This window comes from Gavia stellata, chromosome Z, assembly GCF_030936135.1.
Source record: "Gavia stellata isolate bGavSte3 chromosome Z, bGavSte3.hap2, whole genome shotgun sequence".
Taxonomy (NCBI): Eukaryota; Metazoa; Chordata; class Aves; order Gaviiformes; family Gaviidae; genus Gavia; species Gavia stellata.
In genome coordinates this window covers 77,662,138-77,681,651 of record NC_082637.1, presented here as the reverse complement: position 1 = coordinate 77,681,651, position 19,514 = coordinate 77,662,138, and the positions used below count along the sequence as shown (strand labels likewise).

At 43.4% G+C, this 19,514-nt stretch overlaps 1 protein-coding gene across 1 annotated transcript in view; it reads right to left on the bottom strand.

Moving 5' to 3' along the window:
* Positions 1-19,514, bottom strand: part of SVEP1 (sushi, von Willebrand factor type A, EGF and pentraxin domain containing 1) — a 128,178-nt gene that overhangs the window by 19,902 nt on the left and 88,762 nt on the right. The window contains exons 32-41 of the mRNA XM_059834260.1: positions 16,991-17,110; positions 16,022-16,198; positions 15,146-15,230; positions 14,639-14,830; positions 11,881-12,048; positions 9,279-9,951; positions 5,111-7,890; positions 3,668-3,893; positions 2,404-2,559; positions 406-469 (exon numbers count right to left, since the gene is read on the bottom strand). Coding sequence (XP_059690243.1) covers positions 406-469; positions 2,404-2,559; positions 3,668-3,893; positions 5,111-7,890; positions 9,279-9,951; positions 11,881-12,048; positions 14,639-14,830; positions 15,146-15,230; positions 16,022-16,198; positions 16,991-17,110 — 4,641 coding nt within the window. The remainder of the gene's footprint in view (positions 1-405; positions 470-2,403; positions 2,560-3,667; positions 3,894-5,110; positions 7,891-9,278; positions 9,952-11,880; positions 12,049-14,638; positions 14,831-15,145; positions 15,231-16,021; positions 16,199-16,990; positions 17,111-19,514) is intronic.

Below are 19,514 nucleotides of genomic sequence, written 5' to 3'. Positions count from 1 at the left end.
TTGACGTCTCACAGAACTGAAGTACCTTTGAGAATGAGTATCCATAGAGTTACATTTGAGGATGCTAAGTACCTGTAACTCCTGGCAATTAATGTGTTCAGAGGTCCTCAGTAATCCCCAAAATCATGACCTCAAGTGTCAGAACTATTTAAACTTGGAAGCTGCCTGCACAGCTTTCTTAGGGATACAGCAGCAAGGCAGAAAGGGGTAGTGATTTCCTTCACACTGTTACCTGCACACAACAGCAATTCTGCAACTCTTCCACGCTGTTGCCAGTGCTACTTAGCAAAAATTTTTAGGCAAATGCAGACAGTATGAGTTATAAAGCAAAACAAGCATTAATGTTTTCTGTTGTGTAAAAACACCCTTGACCAATATTAAGTGATAAACTCAGGTGGAACATACTTCTGCACATTGGCACTGTGCCACTCCAAAGCTTGTCTTCTTGGCAAGTCCGTTCTGCATCACCCTGTGAAACAAAAGAAAATGCTCAAAGAACAGCTTTACTCAGTCAACTCTTTTCTCCCATCGACTCTAGTATCCAGCAAGGCCAGGACTGTTTCCCTCCATGTGCAACCCACATAAAAAGATAGTTACATGCTACAGCCCAATCTACTAGCAGAGTTTAGGGTAGAACTCCTTCCTGCAAAGTGATGGGTATTGTTTATAAATCAAAAGTTTGTAGGGCCAATTAGTCACTTCTCTGGTCCTTCCCCCTGGAGTATCATCTTTCTTGTGAGTTTTACCATTCTTATTCCCAGAAATGTGTTATGATGACAAATTTTCTCCTTCCAGGACTCACTCACAGAAAACCTAACCAGCCTTTTTTTCAACAACAGTACAAGCTCGTGTTTCACAAATGCAACATACTGATTTTGACCCCCCCCGCCCCAAACTCTCTTTCTTCAAATTTCCTTATAAATAATGTTATTTCTTTCTTACGTACAGGGTTTATAGCCAGTCTAATTGTCCAGGATTTATTTCTTATTTTATTCCAAGACATGGAGAATAACATCTAAATTTGTCCCTTGAAGTAATGTACTTTAGTTACAAAGCAAATCCATTAATAATGGCAGCCGTTGGACATGAGTGTTGTATGGCATCACACCCAGCAGACTTCACTTCCCAAAGGAAAAAAAGCAGGACTTCTCTACAACAGCAGGGAGACAGATTGACGCTAGGTGGCGAAGCTGGAATACAAAGCTTGGAAGGACTTTTTACTGTATGAAAGCACTGGCTTATTACCTCCAAAAATTACTTAAAACAGCACTCTATCTATCTGTCTAAATACCAACCCACCTCTCCATCCCCAGTGATATTACATACATGGCAAAATAATGCAAATTAAATTTATTGTTACCTAACCACTCTCTAAACTCCGCTTATTTTTATACTGAGTGACTGAGCAAATTCACTCCTGACTGGGTGAATTCACATGCATGAAGTTCTTAACTTATTATTGGTGTTACAACAGTACAAAGGAAGCACAACCCTGCATTCTGCTTGGTACTCACAAAACACAGCGTTAAGAGCCAGCCTCTGTCCTGGAGACACCTCACCACCTCATGCCTCTGGACACGACTGTGCCCTACTCTGCCATCAGCTGGGGATGGTGCAGGCCATGCTGTGCCTCAGCCACATGCTTTCATTTCTAAATTCACTGCAGCTTTTGAAAACACACCTGAGGCAGCTCTGAATCGGCTAGCTTGAGTCCTGATAATGGGACAGCAGTGCTGCTCCAGAGCTGAAGTGGGGATAAGAGCCCAATGCTCATAATTAAAACAATGGACAGGAAAGAACTTTGTTCCCTTCTCAATCAGGGAATAAAGCTGCCATTGAACAAACTGGCGTCTCTTTGCCTTACTAAAAGAAGAGATACTACTCTCATATCACCTAGCAATGTCATAGACCTGAGGGCAGTGGAGCTTATCAGGAGCTTTGAGTCTGAAAGGCACAATGCAGCAGATATGCTTGGGACACTATGAAATCGAGGGAAGAATGCAGTCTAACTCTGGCCAGAGAACCAGTTCAAGAGAGCAATATATAAGAAATTAACTCTGCCATGATTTATGGTCACAAGCATATATAATGCTGTATTTGCAGAGGGCTGAAACAACCTTCAGTTAAAAAAAACCCCAACACTGAAAGTTATCTGCTGAACACGTATCTCTGAACAGGATGCCTGTATTTGCTTCAGTTATACCATTAAGTCATTCAAGGACTATCCCAGACATACCAGGAGCATTCTACAGAGAATAATAAACAACAGCAGATATCCAACTTCTGTGGCAGGTAAGGGAATATATCAATACGGACCAAAGGTAATACATTCTCACAGTCATCACATAGGAACTGAAAATGACAACTAAAGGTTTAGAGCGCTGGAGATTTGAGCTTGCTTACCTGTAATTCATAGCCAGAATCACATTTATAAAGAACCATGTCTTTGTAACTGTATTTAGTGCCAACCACAAATCCATGCTCTGGAGACTCTGGGGTCCCACAGGACACAGGAATGCAGATGTCATCAGAAAATGGTGGCACCCAAATGCCACTCTCCTGAAAAAAAGAAGTAATTAAAAGTGTGAAGGCACCACTTTATATGCTTAATTCATATCTAAATGAAAAAGCTAGGAAAATCATAGTAGAAGCGTCCAATGACTGTGGGTATACAGATGTGGTTAATGTAATACTATCTGTGCAATCCTTAATAAAACTCAGTAATTTAAGCAATACTTTTAAGATGTCAACATAGACTAGAGCTTAGCTTTGGCAGGAATGTTCACCTTAGACTTACAAGACAGAAGGAACAAAAAATAAATGGGAAAATAGAAGCTTGGAAAAGCAACTTCACTTGTACAAGGTCACCTAATAGCTCAGGGAACACATCAGGAGAAGAAAGAAAATGACAGCTGCCTGATTCCATGTTCTGTACTTCTCTCCTGGCTGAATGTCTAACATCATGACTAAATGCTTCAGCTGCCTTCCCAGACTCTCTAAGGGAAGTCTGGTACCTAGAGAGACACTCATCAAACACACCTACTCCTACTTCCACAGATCTTTGAAACAGCAAAGTAAGTGCAAAACATTTCCTTATGAAGTGCTGATTCTGCACAAACGCGCATGCTCAGCTTTTCTCATGAGCAGACTTACTGACTTTAAAGAGTTTATCTACAAGCTTAACTCAAGGTTGTCCACAACTAATGCAACAAGTTACTAGCAGAACTGATGAGGATGTTTGCTCTTTAACATACAGAGGATTCAAGTTTCTAGGGCTGCACAGTGGATTAAAATGTGTGCTGCCTGTTATTCTGGAGAAAAAGAGCTCTGCACACAATCCTCAAAATAAATCAGAAATCTTGGACACAATTTTTTAACATCTCGGACATGATTTATTCCCTGAAATGTGATAAAAGGAATGCTTTTCTAAAGGACAGCATTAGTTTTCCATGGAAGAAGAAGTCGGTCATTTCTAGCTCTGGAAGTCTATACATGGAAAACTAATAATTGCTTTTACTGGGCAACAAGGAAGCATATTATATTTTGCAGGACATGCTTTAAACTTTTTTGTTGTGTGCAGTTAAAGGCCAAAAGCTAACAAGGGCATCAGGAAGACTCTTGAATTCAACAAAGCCAGCAAAATAGAACAGTGCAAATAACACTATACCTTGCATGTAGATGTGCTTCCTCCCACCAGAGTATAGCCTTCTACACATGACAAAGTAATGTTTGTGTTCACAGTGAAGTTGTCCCCAAATACGATTACATGGGTGATGTTTCCTGGGAGAAGACACTTTCTGGGGCAACAAGAAATACTTTGAGGAGACCACTGTCCATCTTCCTGGCAAATGCACACATCCACCTCTGTCACCATTGTGTAGCCTTCCAGGCATCTGCAACACAGCATAAAGACCTGACCACAGAGACACAGCTAGGGGTAAGCTAACCCATAAATTACAAAGTCAGACAGTACTTTTTCAGCATTAGTTGCTCATAAGCATACCCTGGGACTTCTCTTCTTATTTCAAGGTAACCCTGTAAGAAGCGTGCCTGGACAGAGTTTATTCTGTTGTAAGAGCTGGAAGCTTCAGACTGGATCTCCATCTGCTTCATGCTGCTGCAGCACCACAAAGGAAAGTGAGTTGGTGGCTTTAGTGCTTGGAGGGTACTGAACGCTTCAGTGCAGTTCCTGCACTGCCCTTCCCTTTGCAAGGAGGGCTTTTGATTAGGTAACCAGTGTGTGAGCACCAATCAATTCTAAAAATTACCTTACTTTCTTCCAAGAACAAACCAAGCCTTAGGCTGACCACAGGCCATTTGCTTGGACGTTTAAGGCTGATTCATTCTGTTCCACGTGGTGCTTCACCAAGAGCAACTCAACTGGCTTGCACAAGTGGGTTCACTTGTAGAAAGGCAGACACAAGCACCCCCTTCACCTTGCTAAAGATGCATGGAAATGGCTGATGCTGTTAAATCCATGCACATGCCGTCTCCCAGTTCTGTCCCATACTATTATTTGCTTTTACTGCCAAAAAAACATCTCCCCTTCTGCCAAGGAATTCATCACCTTGAAGAAAGAGATCCGCAGTGTGCATGCTTCAGGAAATTAACAAAAAACCCCTTCTCTCATGTCTGACAAAGAAGTAACTTCACATCAGTGCAGTGTTGCAGTACAGAAAACAGGACAAGAGGGAATCAGCCCTTCTGGATTACAACAGGCACCTGAAGCGGGAGGAAGAGGTAAATGGGGCGCCAAAAAGGGGAGAAAAATTGCACACCCTGCTGACTGTTGCTGCCACCTGCTAAGAAAACCTGAATGTCCAGACCAGTGTTTCAGAGGAGGAGAAGAGGAATGTGAAGGGGAATGGGAAACTAAAGGCAGTGGAGAAGTGCTGCCCGACAGGCTGAAATACCTTGCTGGAGTTTTGACAGTGGTCCAAATAATATTTTGTATGTGCATGGGAAGGTGGGCTTGTCAATCTAAGCATGTGATAGGGCATAACTTTTCTTCCAGGTCTTCTAAAAACTTGCACTAACTGAGGGTGCATAAACCTTCCATCTTCAAACCTTCAGGGATTTTACGGAAACAGAATGGCAGCAGCATTCTTACCTGTACTGAACCTTGCTCCCATAGGTGTAAGTGTTCCCAAGAACCTCCGCATTTGGGACAGAAGGTGGTGGTCCACAGCTTAACAGCTCACAGCTTGGGTATGGCTTCTTCCAGACACCAGTCTCCGCACAAGTCAGTTCTGGACTCCCCCGCATGACAAAACCTGTCAGGCAGGTATAGATGATGGTGTTCTCATCTGCAGAGCTGCTCCCATTGATAAATGTGTTGGGGATGATGGGTGGAGAGCCACAGGAAATCTGCCCGCAGCGAGGAAACCCAGAACTCCACTTGCCAGCTGCTACACAGGTGACTTCAGAAGGCCCTAGTAGTTTGAAGCCCTCGACGCATTGAAACTGGGCACTTTTCCCGCAGCTGAAATCTGTACCAAGAACGACCCCATTCTGAATCTGTGGTGTAGGACACAGACAGGGTAGGCAAGATGGAAGGCTTCCACTCCAGGAGCCATTGGACAAACATTGCTGTAAAGGATTGCCATGCAGCTCATAACCAGGGAAGCACACATACTGGACAAATTCCCCATAGGTAAAGCCTGAGCCATTCAGAAAGCCATGGGAGATGTCTTCAGGAGGTCCGCAAATGACTGGCTCGCAGTGTGGAGCTTCTGAATCCCAGGTACCATTACTCTGACAGGTAAGCGTAGACACTCCTTGCAGGCTATATCCTTCATTGCAGTGATAGTGCACTTCTTTCTTAAAGCCAAAATCTGAGCCACTAGTTCTCCCATTGGGAAGAGGCAGCGGTACAGGGCAGGTCACAGCTTTGCAAACTGGAGCGATTCCACTCCAGCTTCCATTTGCAAGGCAGACTCTACTCCTGTCCCCATCTAACAGGAAACCTTCATTGCAGCTGTACTCTGTATGTCTCTGGAAGGTGTACTCCTCTCCAGTCACCTGGCCGTTCTCCAGAACTGGTGGTGGGCTGCAGGAAACAGGAATGCAAATTGGTTCACTGCCATCCCATTTCTGGTTCTCTTGGCATCTCCTCTCTGTGGGGCCATTTAAGTGATATCCAGGATCACACTCATAGTAGACAACACTCCCATACGTGTAGTTTTCCCCTCTTATATTCCCATTCATAAGCTGGCTAGGTGAGTTGCATGTTACTGCTTTGCAGTATGGAGCAGTGTTACTCCACTGCTGACTTGGCAAACATAGTCGTGTGTTGGAGCCAACAAGTGTGAATCCTGGCTTACAGGTGTACTGCACCACGCTACCAAGTGTGTTCTCAGTGAAATGTAAAAAACCGTTCTCTGGGGGTGACAGCAAGGTGCACTCTATTGAAACGCAGGCGGGGGCAGTGCCGTTCCAAGCCCCATCTTCTTGGCAAGCTAGAACAGGGTTTCCCAGCAGCTCATAGCCAGAGTAACAGGTATATAAAATGATAGTTCCAAATAAGAAAGTGGTGAGCTGCATTGCACTGTTCTCCTTCAAGGAACTTCTGAAGTCTTTCAGATTGTCAGCCAGTAATACAGGCGAAAGGGAAGGACTCTCTGTAACACTCTCCTGGTCAGAACGTCTTTCCCCATGTCTCACCTGCACATACTCCCCAAAGTCAATGTGAGGAGGCAGGCCACAGTCTGTTGGGAGGCAGGTTGGTGTGGAGCTAGACCAGCCCGATTCTTCACAGGTCTGCATGGCAAGGCCAGACAGCTGGAAGCCTGGCACACAGCTGTAAATGACCATGGCCCCATAGCTATAATCTGCACCTTCTACAAAGCCATTCTCGATGGGCTGAGGGGGCTGGCAATTTATGGCTTTGCAGGAGGGAACCTCTGTACTCCAAGACCCTGTCTCTAGGCATCTCAGAGTTTCCTCCCCTTGGAGCTGGAAACCTCTGTCACAGGAGTACCTAACAGTCTGTCCATAATGGAAGTTTGTGAATGAGTATTTGCCATTGAGGATGCTCTTAGGCCTTGGGCATTGAATGGGTTTGCAAGCTGGCCTTCCTCCAAGCCATTGGCCATCTTCTCCACAGAGGATAGTTGTGTTCCCCACCAGTTCAAAGCCTGGTTTACATGTATAGAGGGCTGTGCTAAGGAAGGTGAGGCCCTGCACATCAACAATGCCATTCTGAATTTCTTCTGGTTGGGGGCACTCCACAGGAATACATTCTGGCAAAGGCAAGCTCCATGAGCCATCAGCCTGGCACCTGATGGTAGACTCACCCTTCAGTAAAAACCCATCCACACAGATGTATTTCACAGTGCTACCAAAATGAAGGGATGAAGTCAAGGGGTCACCAAAGGGGATGTATGGCGGTGCAGGACACTGTACAACCTTGCAGAAGGGAAAGGAATCATTCCACTGTTGGGAGGGCAAGCATTTCAGTACAGAGGAGCCATGCAAAACATAACCCTCCTTGCAGGAGAACTGTACAACACCGACTTGGTAAGTAACTTCCCTCAAGACCAGCTGGTTTTCTGCCAAGGGTGGTTCCAGACATTTCGTTGGCACACACTTCGGGCTTTGCTTTTTGCTCCATTTCCCAGACTTTTGACATGTCCAGGAAACATCTCCAATCAGCTCATAGCCTTCATCACAGAAAAACTCAACTTTGGAGCCCATATCAAAAGTCTCTCCCTTGGAGTAGCCATGCTGGATGGGTGGTGGTTTTCCACAGCTGAGAGGAACACAGTAAGGAGGTGATTCACTGTACCATTGCCGATTGGCTTGGCAGATAAACACTGAGCTCCCAACCAGCTGGTAGCCAGACTCACACTGATAATTTGCCTGATTCTCAAAGAAGCATCCAGTTGTTTCCTGCAAAACAGATAAGATGGGAACATGTCTGAAATGCAGATACATGAATAGGGCAATAGAAGGCCGATTTAATTTCTTGTGTTCTCTTGGTCTAGCTTCTAGTTGAATGCCAGATAGCAGTAAAGGCTGTCTACAAAGGAATGAATGCAAATCACAGACACAGAACACCTTGCCTCAAATGATGCACTTTGCTGTCAGGAAATCTGAGAGCACCATCAGGCTTAAAAGGTAAAAGCTAGAAAATATTTCTTCTCCTCTCCCCCTTCCTGACCCATAAGGCCAAAAGATGTATGGACAGGAAGACAGAAAAGAAATGGGTCAGGAGAAGCTGCTATGAAATGGCCTACTGTTGTTATGAATCTTTAGCTTACAGGCATATTCAAGCCTTCAGATGTACTACTACTAGGAGATGTTTGTAAGTAAGTGCCACATATGCAGCTGCAGGGTCTTGAGCAGGCAGCTGAGGAGCCGCTCAAAGCTGCAGGCTGAGCTCTGACTGAAGTATTAAAAACTGTCTCTAACTGGAAGGAATATTGGCAGGAGTGATCCTAGCTACGGAAGACAACACAGAGTGATATGCATTAATTAGAGGATGTATCTGTGTGGGAGTCTGAACGGAAATTGTTGCTATTACTGCTGGAAGCCCATGCAGTAACTGGGATGCAAGCCCCACCCCCCCCAATTTTAGCAAACGCCAATTCCCTGGTGGCTAGATGTAAGGAAGGAGGGGAGATGTTCAGAAGAAAAATGCTTTAAAAATTCAATGTTAAATCTTTACAATAGTGTTTTTAATCTTCCTTACCACAATATTACCCTTGTGCATCAAAGCACAACACAGGTTAAGTCGTTGTTACAGGTTTGGGCTGCCACAAGATTTTTAACTTCAGGCATTGTTGCAATGTAATTTGATAAGGAAAGGGAAGTTCTGACTTCAGTAAAGACGTGTGCTTGCATCGAAAGGAGAGGAATTATGCCAAGGTGATTTATCTATTGCAAATCAGATTTTTTTTCAGAGCAGTGAAAAGAGCAAGGCTTGTGAACTGGCAATACTACTTCAAATGTCTCCAGATGGCACTGGAAAGTCACCCTGGACCAAAGAAATGAAGAGTAAGACATTAAGGAAATCAGTTGATTGTCATATGGCATCTTGAGTCTCCTAACAGAAAACCCACTTTAAGATAGGAAATCCCATGGAAGTGCCCATGTTTTTCAGACATGATTCTGCTGCAAATCCACCCATTTTTCCCTTTGCTTATTCCATCCAGTCATGTGCTTCCTCAGTTTTAACAGGAGAGCAAAACAGAAGGAAGAAAACCCCAACAGTGGCAATTGTGAAGTTACATTCAGTTTGCTATGGTACCAGGCAGATGAGAAAACTCATTCTGTACCTTAATAAAGCCATTCTCAAGCTGCGGTGGTTCTCCACAGGACACTGGGTGGCATGTGGGCAAACTGCCACTCCAGTTGCCAGTGGCCTCACAGGTCCGCTTCTTCTCTCCCTTGATGTAGAATCCCTTGTTGCAACTGTAAGCCACCACTGCTCCGAAGCTGTAGTTGGCCCCACTGGCATAGCCATTGCTAATGGGGGGAGGCTCTCCACAGCGAACAGGGATGCACTGGATGCTCAAAGGAGAAGGATTCCACTGGCCTCCTCGAAGGCACTCGATCTTGGCTGAAGTGTTCAGAACAAAGCCTTCCATGCACTTGAAGCTCACGATGGAGCCAGCTGCAAACCTGGCTTTACTAATGGACTCCAGGATGCTGTATGAGACGGTGGATGGCTTTTCACAGAAATCAGCTATGCAGTGGGGCATCTCCCTGCCCTCTGGAGGCACCCACTTCCCTTCTGCATTGCAAAGCAGCTGAGAGTTATCAGCCAGGCTGTAGCCATCCAAGCAGAAGTAATAAGCTATATCGCCAAAGAGGCGGTGGCCACTCTCTGGTGATGCATTTTCCACATGGGGTGGTTCATCACAGGATACTGCCAGGCACTGCTGGTGGCTCACACTCCACTTGCCGCTGGCTAAGCACTCTATGGCTGCAGGGCCAACTAACGTGTAACTGTGGATAAGGAAACCACACAGGAAGTCAAAAAGACAAGCATTGTCAAACGCTACCTACAGTTTCCTGAAGCCCCTGCAGTACAAGCTTGCTTGCTAGCATCCTGGAAGAATAGGATCCTTTACAAAAGCTGTGATCAACTTCAAAAGGAAAATCTTAAAGCCTACATGTCCATGGGTGAGGTATTGCAATAAGGGATTATCCTAGCATACCTTGTGTCTATTGCTTCTCTCTCATCTGTCCATCTAATTACCATTCCTGAACTTCCATTTTGGTTGAAACTACTACAACAAACCTAGTATTGTGCTGCAACAGTCCTTATAATCCTCAAAGAAACAATCCCACTGGGAAATTCTTCCCCTTTAGCAGAACCGAATGGAGATGAAAGAGATGAAAAGCCCATAAAGACCTTTTGGGTTCCTCTATCAGCCCTATCAATCTACTTTTTTCACACTTGCAAGCAATGAGAAACTCCTTAGTGAGTTACCCAGAGGTGCTCTTGCCAATAATGCACACAGCAATTTTGTAACAACTTCTTCCTAAAAAACACTGTAAAAATTGGTATAAAAGAAATAAAAAAATTAATGCTGAGTAGAAAAAAAAATCTTTTACAATGAAATTCTACCACATGATTACTGTTAGCGTAGTTGTATTTCTCTAATCTGACTCTGGGATGCAGCGACAAGCATTACTCCATGCTGCTCATTACCCCACTTAAAATCCTGCTGCTTAAACACGCAATGGTATATAGTCATAGTACCTGTGACCATCTTCTTCCTCAGTTTTGGAATGTCTGTGGTGTGCTATTACAGAAAGCAAAGAAACAATAACTACTGCAAGTGACTCTTTCCAGCTGCAGGCTGGAAACTGTTCAGATTTTGATGGCAACATCTGTAAAAATGCTTTGCCTTGTTTACAGGATTTGTTTTCAAAGCTTCATGTCTGGACTCCAGAAAAAGAGCCTATTATGTGCCAACATTTAATATGACCCACTCTATTCATTGTCACAGACAGCTGTGACCCTCTTTAAATGCTGCTGTCCTATCCCATTTAAAATGCTTGCGCAGGAAAGAGAAGCAGCTTTTAAAATCATAATACAGTCAAGAAAACAGAATAAGGATGCTCTTCTTCAATTATGTTTCAAATAATACTGCAAAGCCAGTTTATAAGAAAAATCCTGGCTTATCAATCTACCTTTTTACATCAAGAAGGTGCACAAAACCCTCCAGCCACTTAGGGCCTGACCTAGCAAAAGCTCTGCATACCTGCTCTGCCTTTTGGACAGAACAGTTTCAAGAAATTCAGTGGGACTGTTCACAGGCTGTAAAGATAAGCATGTGCAAAGGTTCTTGCAGGATCAGAGTCCAGCATTACATTCACGCTCAACATCATCAAAATGGAGCCCCATCTTTGATGAAATTTGGTCTGAAAAGGTCACTACACTGAGTAGACAGAAATCAAAGAAAAATAATGCACCTTAACAAATGAGGATTCAGGGTTTTAAGGAAGCAGAATTTAGAACACCTGAACAGGCAGTTCTCAAAACACACCAAACAGCTTTCTTATAGCCTGAAGACATAGGGAATTCTTTTGATCAGGGCCTTGTTTACCACAGAAGTACTAGTTCTATAGTAACTCGAAGGGAGAGGACTTACTATTGCATTGGTCTATCATGGCCCATGGCTCCTCTCCATTCTCCTCTTCCAGAGTGTATTCAGCTGCTGTGAAACTACAAACTTACTTTACATTTAAGAAATGCCTATGTGTCCCATGCTAACTTCACAGCCCACAAAAAATCTCCATCACATTTAACTTCCAGTGAGTTAGGACAGAACCAGTAAAAATGAATTAGTGTGCAGTTATAAAGGACTTGTGAAGCACCAGTTTTACTCGTCCTGACTATTAGTCCAGTAGTGCTGATCTACATACCCTTCCTTACAGGTGTAAGAGACCGTGTTTCCAAAAGTGAAGTTATTTCCACTGATGACCGCATCTTTGATGGCAGGAGGGGATCCACAAGAGACAATGCTGCAAGCTGGAGGTGTGCTGTTCCAGTTCCCTGAAGACGCACAGACAAGTATAGAAGGTCCCTGAAGGCTGAGACATAAAGATCATTATTAAGGCTGCTGTTTCAGTCCAGGTGAGGAACAGAGAGGGAGAGAGGTGCTTTGCTTCTCACTGACTTCATGGCCCCAGTGAAACCAAGGGGAGTTTCTCACTGACTTTAGTAGAGGCCAGCATCTCACCCTCTGTTCATGAAAAAGCACTGCTGATGCTGTCAAAAAAGCTGGTCTTCAGATTATTTTGAAGAGAGAGCTGGTAGAATTTGCGTGGGACCTCAATGCACTGTGCAGACACACACATAACTTCTGCTGCAGCTTTGCCCATCTTTGAGTCACAAAAGAAAGTCATGGGGTGCTTAAATATTTATTGCCATCAACACCATGCCAATCTTGAGACTTGCAACTAGGCCTCAGTCTGAGATCTGATTCACTCAAGGACTTAAACACTATCTTCACTCAGAAAACTGAAGGAAATGGTCCAGTTCAGGTTTGTTTACAAGAAGGCATTCAGTTCCTTCAGGAGGTAAAGGATTTTGCTTGAGTGAATGGGCACATGCGTATGAAGTTGATGGTATTTTTTGGTTTCCTTAGCTGAGGAAACAGCAATGCATTGGTAGAAAAGGTGTGACTCAGTTGTCTAAACAGGTATTCAACACCACCCTGAGATGCCCTGGGTGAACCCCCTGGGTCTCCAGCTACTATGTCAGCTGGCTATGGATTCCCAGGAGATCCCATGTGTGCTGGTTTTGGCTGGGATAGAGTTAATTTTCTTCATGGTAGCTGGTATGGGGCTGCGTTTTGGATTTGCGCTGAAAACAGTTTTGATAATACAGAGATGTCTTAGTTACTGCTGAGTGCTTGCACAGAGTCAAGGCCTTTTCTGCTTCTCACACCGCCCCACCAGCGAGTAGGCTGGGGGTGCACAAGAAGCTGGGAGGGGACACAGCCGGGACAGCTGACCCCAACTGACCAAAGGGATATTCCAGACCATATGATGTTATGCTCAGCATATAAACTAGGGGGAAAGCTGGCCGGGGGACCGCTGCTTGGGGACAGGCTGGGCATCGGTCGGAGGGTGGTGTGCAATTGTTTTAATTTGCATCACTTGTTTTTCTTGTTTGTTGTTGTTATTTTCCTTTTCATTACAATTTTTATTATTATTTTATTTTATTTTATTTAATTTCATTCATTAAACTGTTCTTATCTCAACCCATGAGCTTTCTCACTTTTACTTTTCCTGTTCTCTCCCCCATCCCACTGGGGCAGGGGGGGGAGTGAGCGAGCAGCTGTGTGGTGCTTAGTTGCCAGCTGGGCTTAAACCACAACACCATGGCATATCTGAAAGCCCTACACGGGCATGTCTGATTCCCTACAATTTAGTCTCAAATAATATTAGACCCCCACGTTTAGTTGACCAAAATGAGCTCAGGGGTTAACAGAAGAGAACAACACTGACCTGTAAAGCCCTTACAGATAGGACACAGGCTCTTGTCAGGGCAGTGGGCTCTGCCTACCTGTGGCAATATGTTTAAGACAAAAAGCATGTAAGAGGTGCTTGAAGGAAGAGACTGAGTCCACACTTAGGTCCAGAAATAATGCATAAGAGGGACATTTTTTGGGAGGGCTTCCCCTGGAGTGGTGACCACAGGAGAGAGGACTTCTCTCCAAGTTATGCTAGGCAGGTAAAGGGAAAAAGTCACAACTGATGTGGTATTTGGTGCCTATATGTCCTACGTCCATGGTCAAAAAACTCATTGACATTGGTAAAAACACTGCCTGGTTTAGTGCGCTACAGACAAGCTCACACTGTGGATCTACGACTTCTTAACACTTTACTAGACTGCAGCTGAGGTATCCGTTTGTATTAACACGATTAAAACATTCACCAGATGAGCACACCTCACCTACCTGCCTGCATCTGGACAAGGGCATGCTTACAGCACGAAAATACAGAAAAAATTCAGACCTAAGCAGGTCCATATGAGACCACTTATGTAGAGTAAATCTGCTAGAGGTACAAGCAGATGTCAGGAGAAGCCGAAACTTGCACTTAAAGCCAAGTCCTTGGACACAGCATTAGTGTATTAATTTTTAATTGCAGCATATTGAAAATGTGTTTCCAATATAATTGCTTGTAAACGTAGAACAGAATAAAAGCCTAGAATAAATAACTAGTACAAAGAGTTCAAGGAGTAAGTTAGTAACTTCCAGAAGGTTCTTTCACCAAAGGCACTGTAAAACAATAGCAAAAATAATATTGTGTATGTGCTAAAGCTGTAGGGGTATGATAATCTTTAAAGACACATGAGAACTTTCAAAAACAGTAACAACTATTTTTGTGAATACTCAAAATATGTCTTTGAGCTTGATGATAAAATGAAAGCATTGTATGTATATATATATAGATATCTATATATAAAAAATCCTGAATGATCTTCTTGAACTGCTCCAATTTAGGACGAAATACAGAAAGTACCTTCAAGATATAAAGAAGTACTTTTAAATTCTATTTTAGAATTTTATCTTTCTGAGCAATGATCCCAGCTTTGTCTCTTTCAGACATAATTTAGACCTTCCAGCAAGCATGACACCTGCATTTGGCTCAGGAACATTCCTGAATTTACCTGTATCCATTGTCACAGGTGTATGATACAGAGGAAAGGTAGGTTGTGCCAGTGAGTGTGTATTTTCCATTGCTGATATCCTGTGGGCTAGGACAAGTCACCATTTCACAGGAGGGGGGAGGATGATTCCACATGCCACTAGCAAGGCAGAGAATTTCCTTTTCACCCACCAAGTGGTATCCATCATTGCATCTGAGTTAGAAGAAAAGAAGTGCTGTCAAACACAGAGCCTTTTATACACAACATCATCAGCCATCCCTTTTCTCTCTTCAACCACATCTGCATACACCATCTTTCTCTGCACGGCATAGAGAGGTAATACTGGAGTAAACATTTAGCTCTGCTAGTGAATAGCCACAGCTATAACCAAATGTATTTCCATTACTTTAATCCCATCTTGCGCCTCTCCTTCATTTCAACCACTCTCTCAATTCAGCCATACTCTCATTTGTTGCCAGATTCTCAATCAATTATTAATATAGCACTTCAAACATACTGAATTCCTACCTGTACACCACCTTATTTTGGTATGTAAAATTTGAGCCCAAAATAGCACTGTTCTCTGGAATAACAGGACCACCACAGGATACAGCTTTAAAAAGACAGGATCACAAGAGAGGTTGATACAACGCAAATAAAAAAGAACACAAAAATCAGGATTTGCTTTGTTTTCTCTAAATAGGTTTGAAGAGGTGTAAAGCCTTAGGTAACTCTGGGCTCTTGACTAAGCCATAACTGACATTTAGGGCTTTTTAGCTGACTTCACCTTACTGAGAAATTGGACTAACTGGAAATAGGTAGTTGGAATTGTTCCACAAACCACACACTTGACTGTCAAGAGGACTCCATATCCATCCCCCTCTATGGACAAAGTAATTGTTTTTATACAATTGTCTTTGTCACCCCTTCATTTTACCCTGTTGCTTCACCTTATTAGTTCTGGTTTTCCAGAGAAATTATTTTCACAATTATACAATGTACATGTACGTGCACCAGCCTGTCCTCTCTGGTTGCTTTTTAGATATTGAAACAGAGTTAATGACCTTTAAGACATTAAGTTCCCACAAGTTCCTTGAAAATGGGAGGCTGGGTGGAGAAGAAAGACACCTTTAATACTTGCATTAAAATGAGATGAGTCTACACCTTTGACACTTCAGAGAATCTGCATAAGAAAGTATCACTATGAATATGACAACTGTTGGAAAAGCTTCAACTGGTGCTTACACCTCTTAAGACAACAGAGACTTCAGCACCGAGACTCAGGACTGCTAGGACAGGGTTTCATTAGCTGCTGTGGTCTCTAAAGGTGCTACACTACTACTTTCCCCCTTCCATCTCTCTAACAACACACAGTACAAAATGCATTCTCCCCAGGAACCACACCTTCACAATATGGTATTGAGTGGCTCCACTCTCCAGATTCCATGCATGTAAGTTTAGTCACTCCTGTCAGCTGAAACCCTTCTTCACAGGAAAAGGTTACTTCACTGCCAACACTGTAAGTGTTCCCATATAACTGGCCATGCTCTGGATTTCCTGGATTACGGCACTTCACCGGTTCTGAAGAGGAAGAGATAAACTATCAATAACGTAATCAAGTACCAGGTTTTATAAACAAGCTGCAGGAGATATCCTTGGGAATTTTCTGAAAGTAGGAAGGCAGAGCATGTGGAAAACACTGTAAGTAGATTAAAGCCTTTCCACCTTTTCTCTGCTCTGTATGTAAGTGACAGGCACTTAAGACTCGTACAAGTAAGCTAATCTTGATATGGAAGAGCCCTCTGTAACTGAGTTTGCATTCATTGTCAGAAGCAAACACATCTCGCAGTCATATTTCCTTCCGTGAGGGAAAGCCCACTCCAGCATGTCCAGCCCTGAACACAAAATCAGCTCAGCTATCTTTTATCCCAACCTATGCCACTGTCTTGTCATCTTCATGCAAAGTTACATTGCTTAATGTTTCCACAGGCAGCTCAAGCCCTACTCAGATGCCTGCAATTTAAGTATTTCTTCACTGCACAGCTCTGCTCTGAGAAGTGACACATTGCGGCATGTCGCCTTCCCAGGTCTTCAGCTCATGTGCTCCATGTGCAAAAAAGGATTTTGCATATGTGTGTGTCTGGGAGCAGAATCCCAATGACAGTTGTCATAGGGAGAGGTGAGTTCTCAAGAAAGAAAAGGAGACACTTCATCACAGTCTCATTCAGGCCAAAGTGACCTGGAGATGAGAGCATGCCTGCCCTGTACCTCCCTAGACAACAATTACTGGCAACTGTCTTCCACAGTGGGAGGCAGGACACTGGCCTATACAGAACCTTGGGAAGTGTAGCCTGATGTTTTTCTTTCCCATACCTGCACATTTTTTACCATCTCCTGTGTAAGGAGGGATGCAAGTGCAAACATAGGATCCATTTGTGTTGAGACAAGACGCATGCTCATCACAGTCTGATCCAACAGCGCATTCGTCAACATCTACAAAAAAGAAACACAAAAAAGATGTCTCTAGGGTGGTATTTGTAATAAGCATCTGCTTTAAATTTCTGTCTCACTGTCAAGAGGAATCACTTTAATTATTATAATTAAAAATAATTCTTACTTCAATCACATTTTTGATGCACTAGTAAAAATACCTCATTTTTACATTAATATTTATGCTTTCTATATATTTTACTATACAATATTGTGAAACGTGAGACAATCAAAGACAAAGCCTATCAACCTTCAGTCAGTACTTCCACAAAAAGTATCTAGTTTCCAAGTAGTAAAAGAACAGACATATAGTTAATGCATGGGCTGTTACTACTAGTTTGGACAGACACTATGAGGGAGGACTTTTGCATGGAACACTTGCTTGGGAAATCCTCTGTATTTCAAACTTCCCACGTTGTAAGACAGGAAAACTTAGCCAAGAGGGGAAACACTGTGAACATAAAATATGATTAGAGCTGCATCTTTGCTGAAGAGAATTCCATTAAACTAGGAATGAGAAAGGCCTGCAGTTGCCAGAAAACTTAAAATGAGTTCAAAATGTATTTGTTATTATAACTAACTATTTATATGACAGTAGTGCCTAGAAATGCCCGTGCATGATTTATGCTCCATGTGGCTTAGTACCGTAGAGCAAAAAATTCCCTCGCTCCAGAATACTCCATATCAGCCTTTAAATCCTGACTGTACAAAAGTGTTCTTGGTATATAAACAATGAGTTGCAAATTGCAAAGAGTCCGTTTCAAAGTATCTAATTGAAAAATGCTGGCATGAGGGATTATTCCTCATATAAACCAGACTGTTTGTTAGAGACAGATAGAACAATTCTTCACTTAAAAGCCCTGCTACAGGACAGCTGTTGAACTAGGTATACCATGCAGACACAGAGCTGGAGTTCTTTACCCATTTCCAGGCAAAAAAGCAACAAATTTACTGAATTGGTGTGTTTGTTCTTCACTGCTGAATGAGTCTGGCCAGCATGAAAAGAACCCAACAATGTTTTGAAAAGAAAATGGAGTTTCTTTCTGGCATGCAGGATGAAAACTGCACATTAAAACCAAAACAGTTGTCAATTACACAAGCATCAGGAGAATGCAAAGCGCTACCACAGCAGAACTGGAATGACTGCTTCTCCTGTAATGTCTTGTAAGGCAAGGAAGAGTGGAAGGACACTATGAATCAGATCCATAACAGAGCAAAAGGAATGCCCCAGGGCATAGGTGTACCAGGCTTTGTTAGCACCTGCCAGGAGCGTGAATCAGAAAGGTAAAGGGTGGGTCAGGGTGCCAAAGCCACTCTTGTTTTCATTTTCCCCTTAGTCTACTCTGCTTTATTGAGAGACAAGGCAAGCTGGAAGGTGGGGCACAGGGCTTTTACTTCTCAACATCATGCTACCTATTGCACAGATGTCGAGCTATTTGGACAGCCTTGCAGCATCTGCTCTGAGCCTGGTCATCTTTAGGCCTTGGTATACAGTGCAAAGGAGAAAAGCAAAGAGAGGAACAACAGACTGGCCAGTCTCTTTGGAGGTTCTGAAGGAGTCCGGATAGACAGGATGCTACGAAACCAGATGAATCCTACTCCAAAGTGAATTTTGGCAGAACTAAAAGACTGTTGGCTTTGCTTTTGCTTCTCTTGACTGAAAAAGAAAAAAATGTGCTATACCTACATAAAATAAAAAGTCAAATCAAACACAAATCTTGCCAGGTTGCTACCCTGCAACTCTCATGTTAGGCATGACTAAGACAGCAGCAATCTGAGTACAGCTAGCTAGTGGATTCCAGCAGGGATCTGCTGGAGACATGGCCCTACAAGAACAGTCACGCCCAGTCCTCCATATGCAGTACAATGCTGCTCTGTCTCACCTTTCAGCTCCTGCAGCTGCATCAGACCCAGCTGACCAGGAAGTAAGTTATGGTGTGGAAACCATGTGAACTGTGTCTGGAAGTGCACTCCCAACCCTCTCAATGCTGCAGCTGCTTGCTGACAGGCGTGTGTGACTGACCAATAAGCCCCCACAATGGAAGAAGGCTCAGAGGAGATGGACAAGGGTGATCTGCCCATGAAGCTCAGGGAATAATGCGGGGTGTGACTGATGACTGCTCTTACAAAGAAGCTGACTCAACACAAGGGGACAGGAAGGTGGTAAACAGCTATCAACAGTTGAGTGGATCAACTGGTGTTGTAAATGTTTCTCCCTGAGTTCACTAAAGTAGTGCAAATGTCTCCCTGAGTTAGCCAGACCAACATGGGGGGGAATTGAATACGTGGCTCAGGCCAACATAGAGTATAAAAACCAGACAGCTAGCAATGGGCTTGAGCTGGCTTCAATCCACGTATTCATTCCCAGCTACTGGGCATGCCCAGTGTCATGATGGTGAGCATGTTA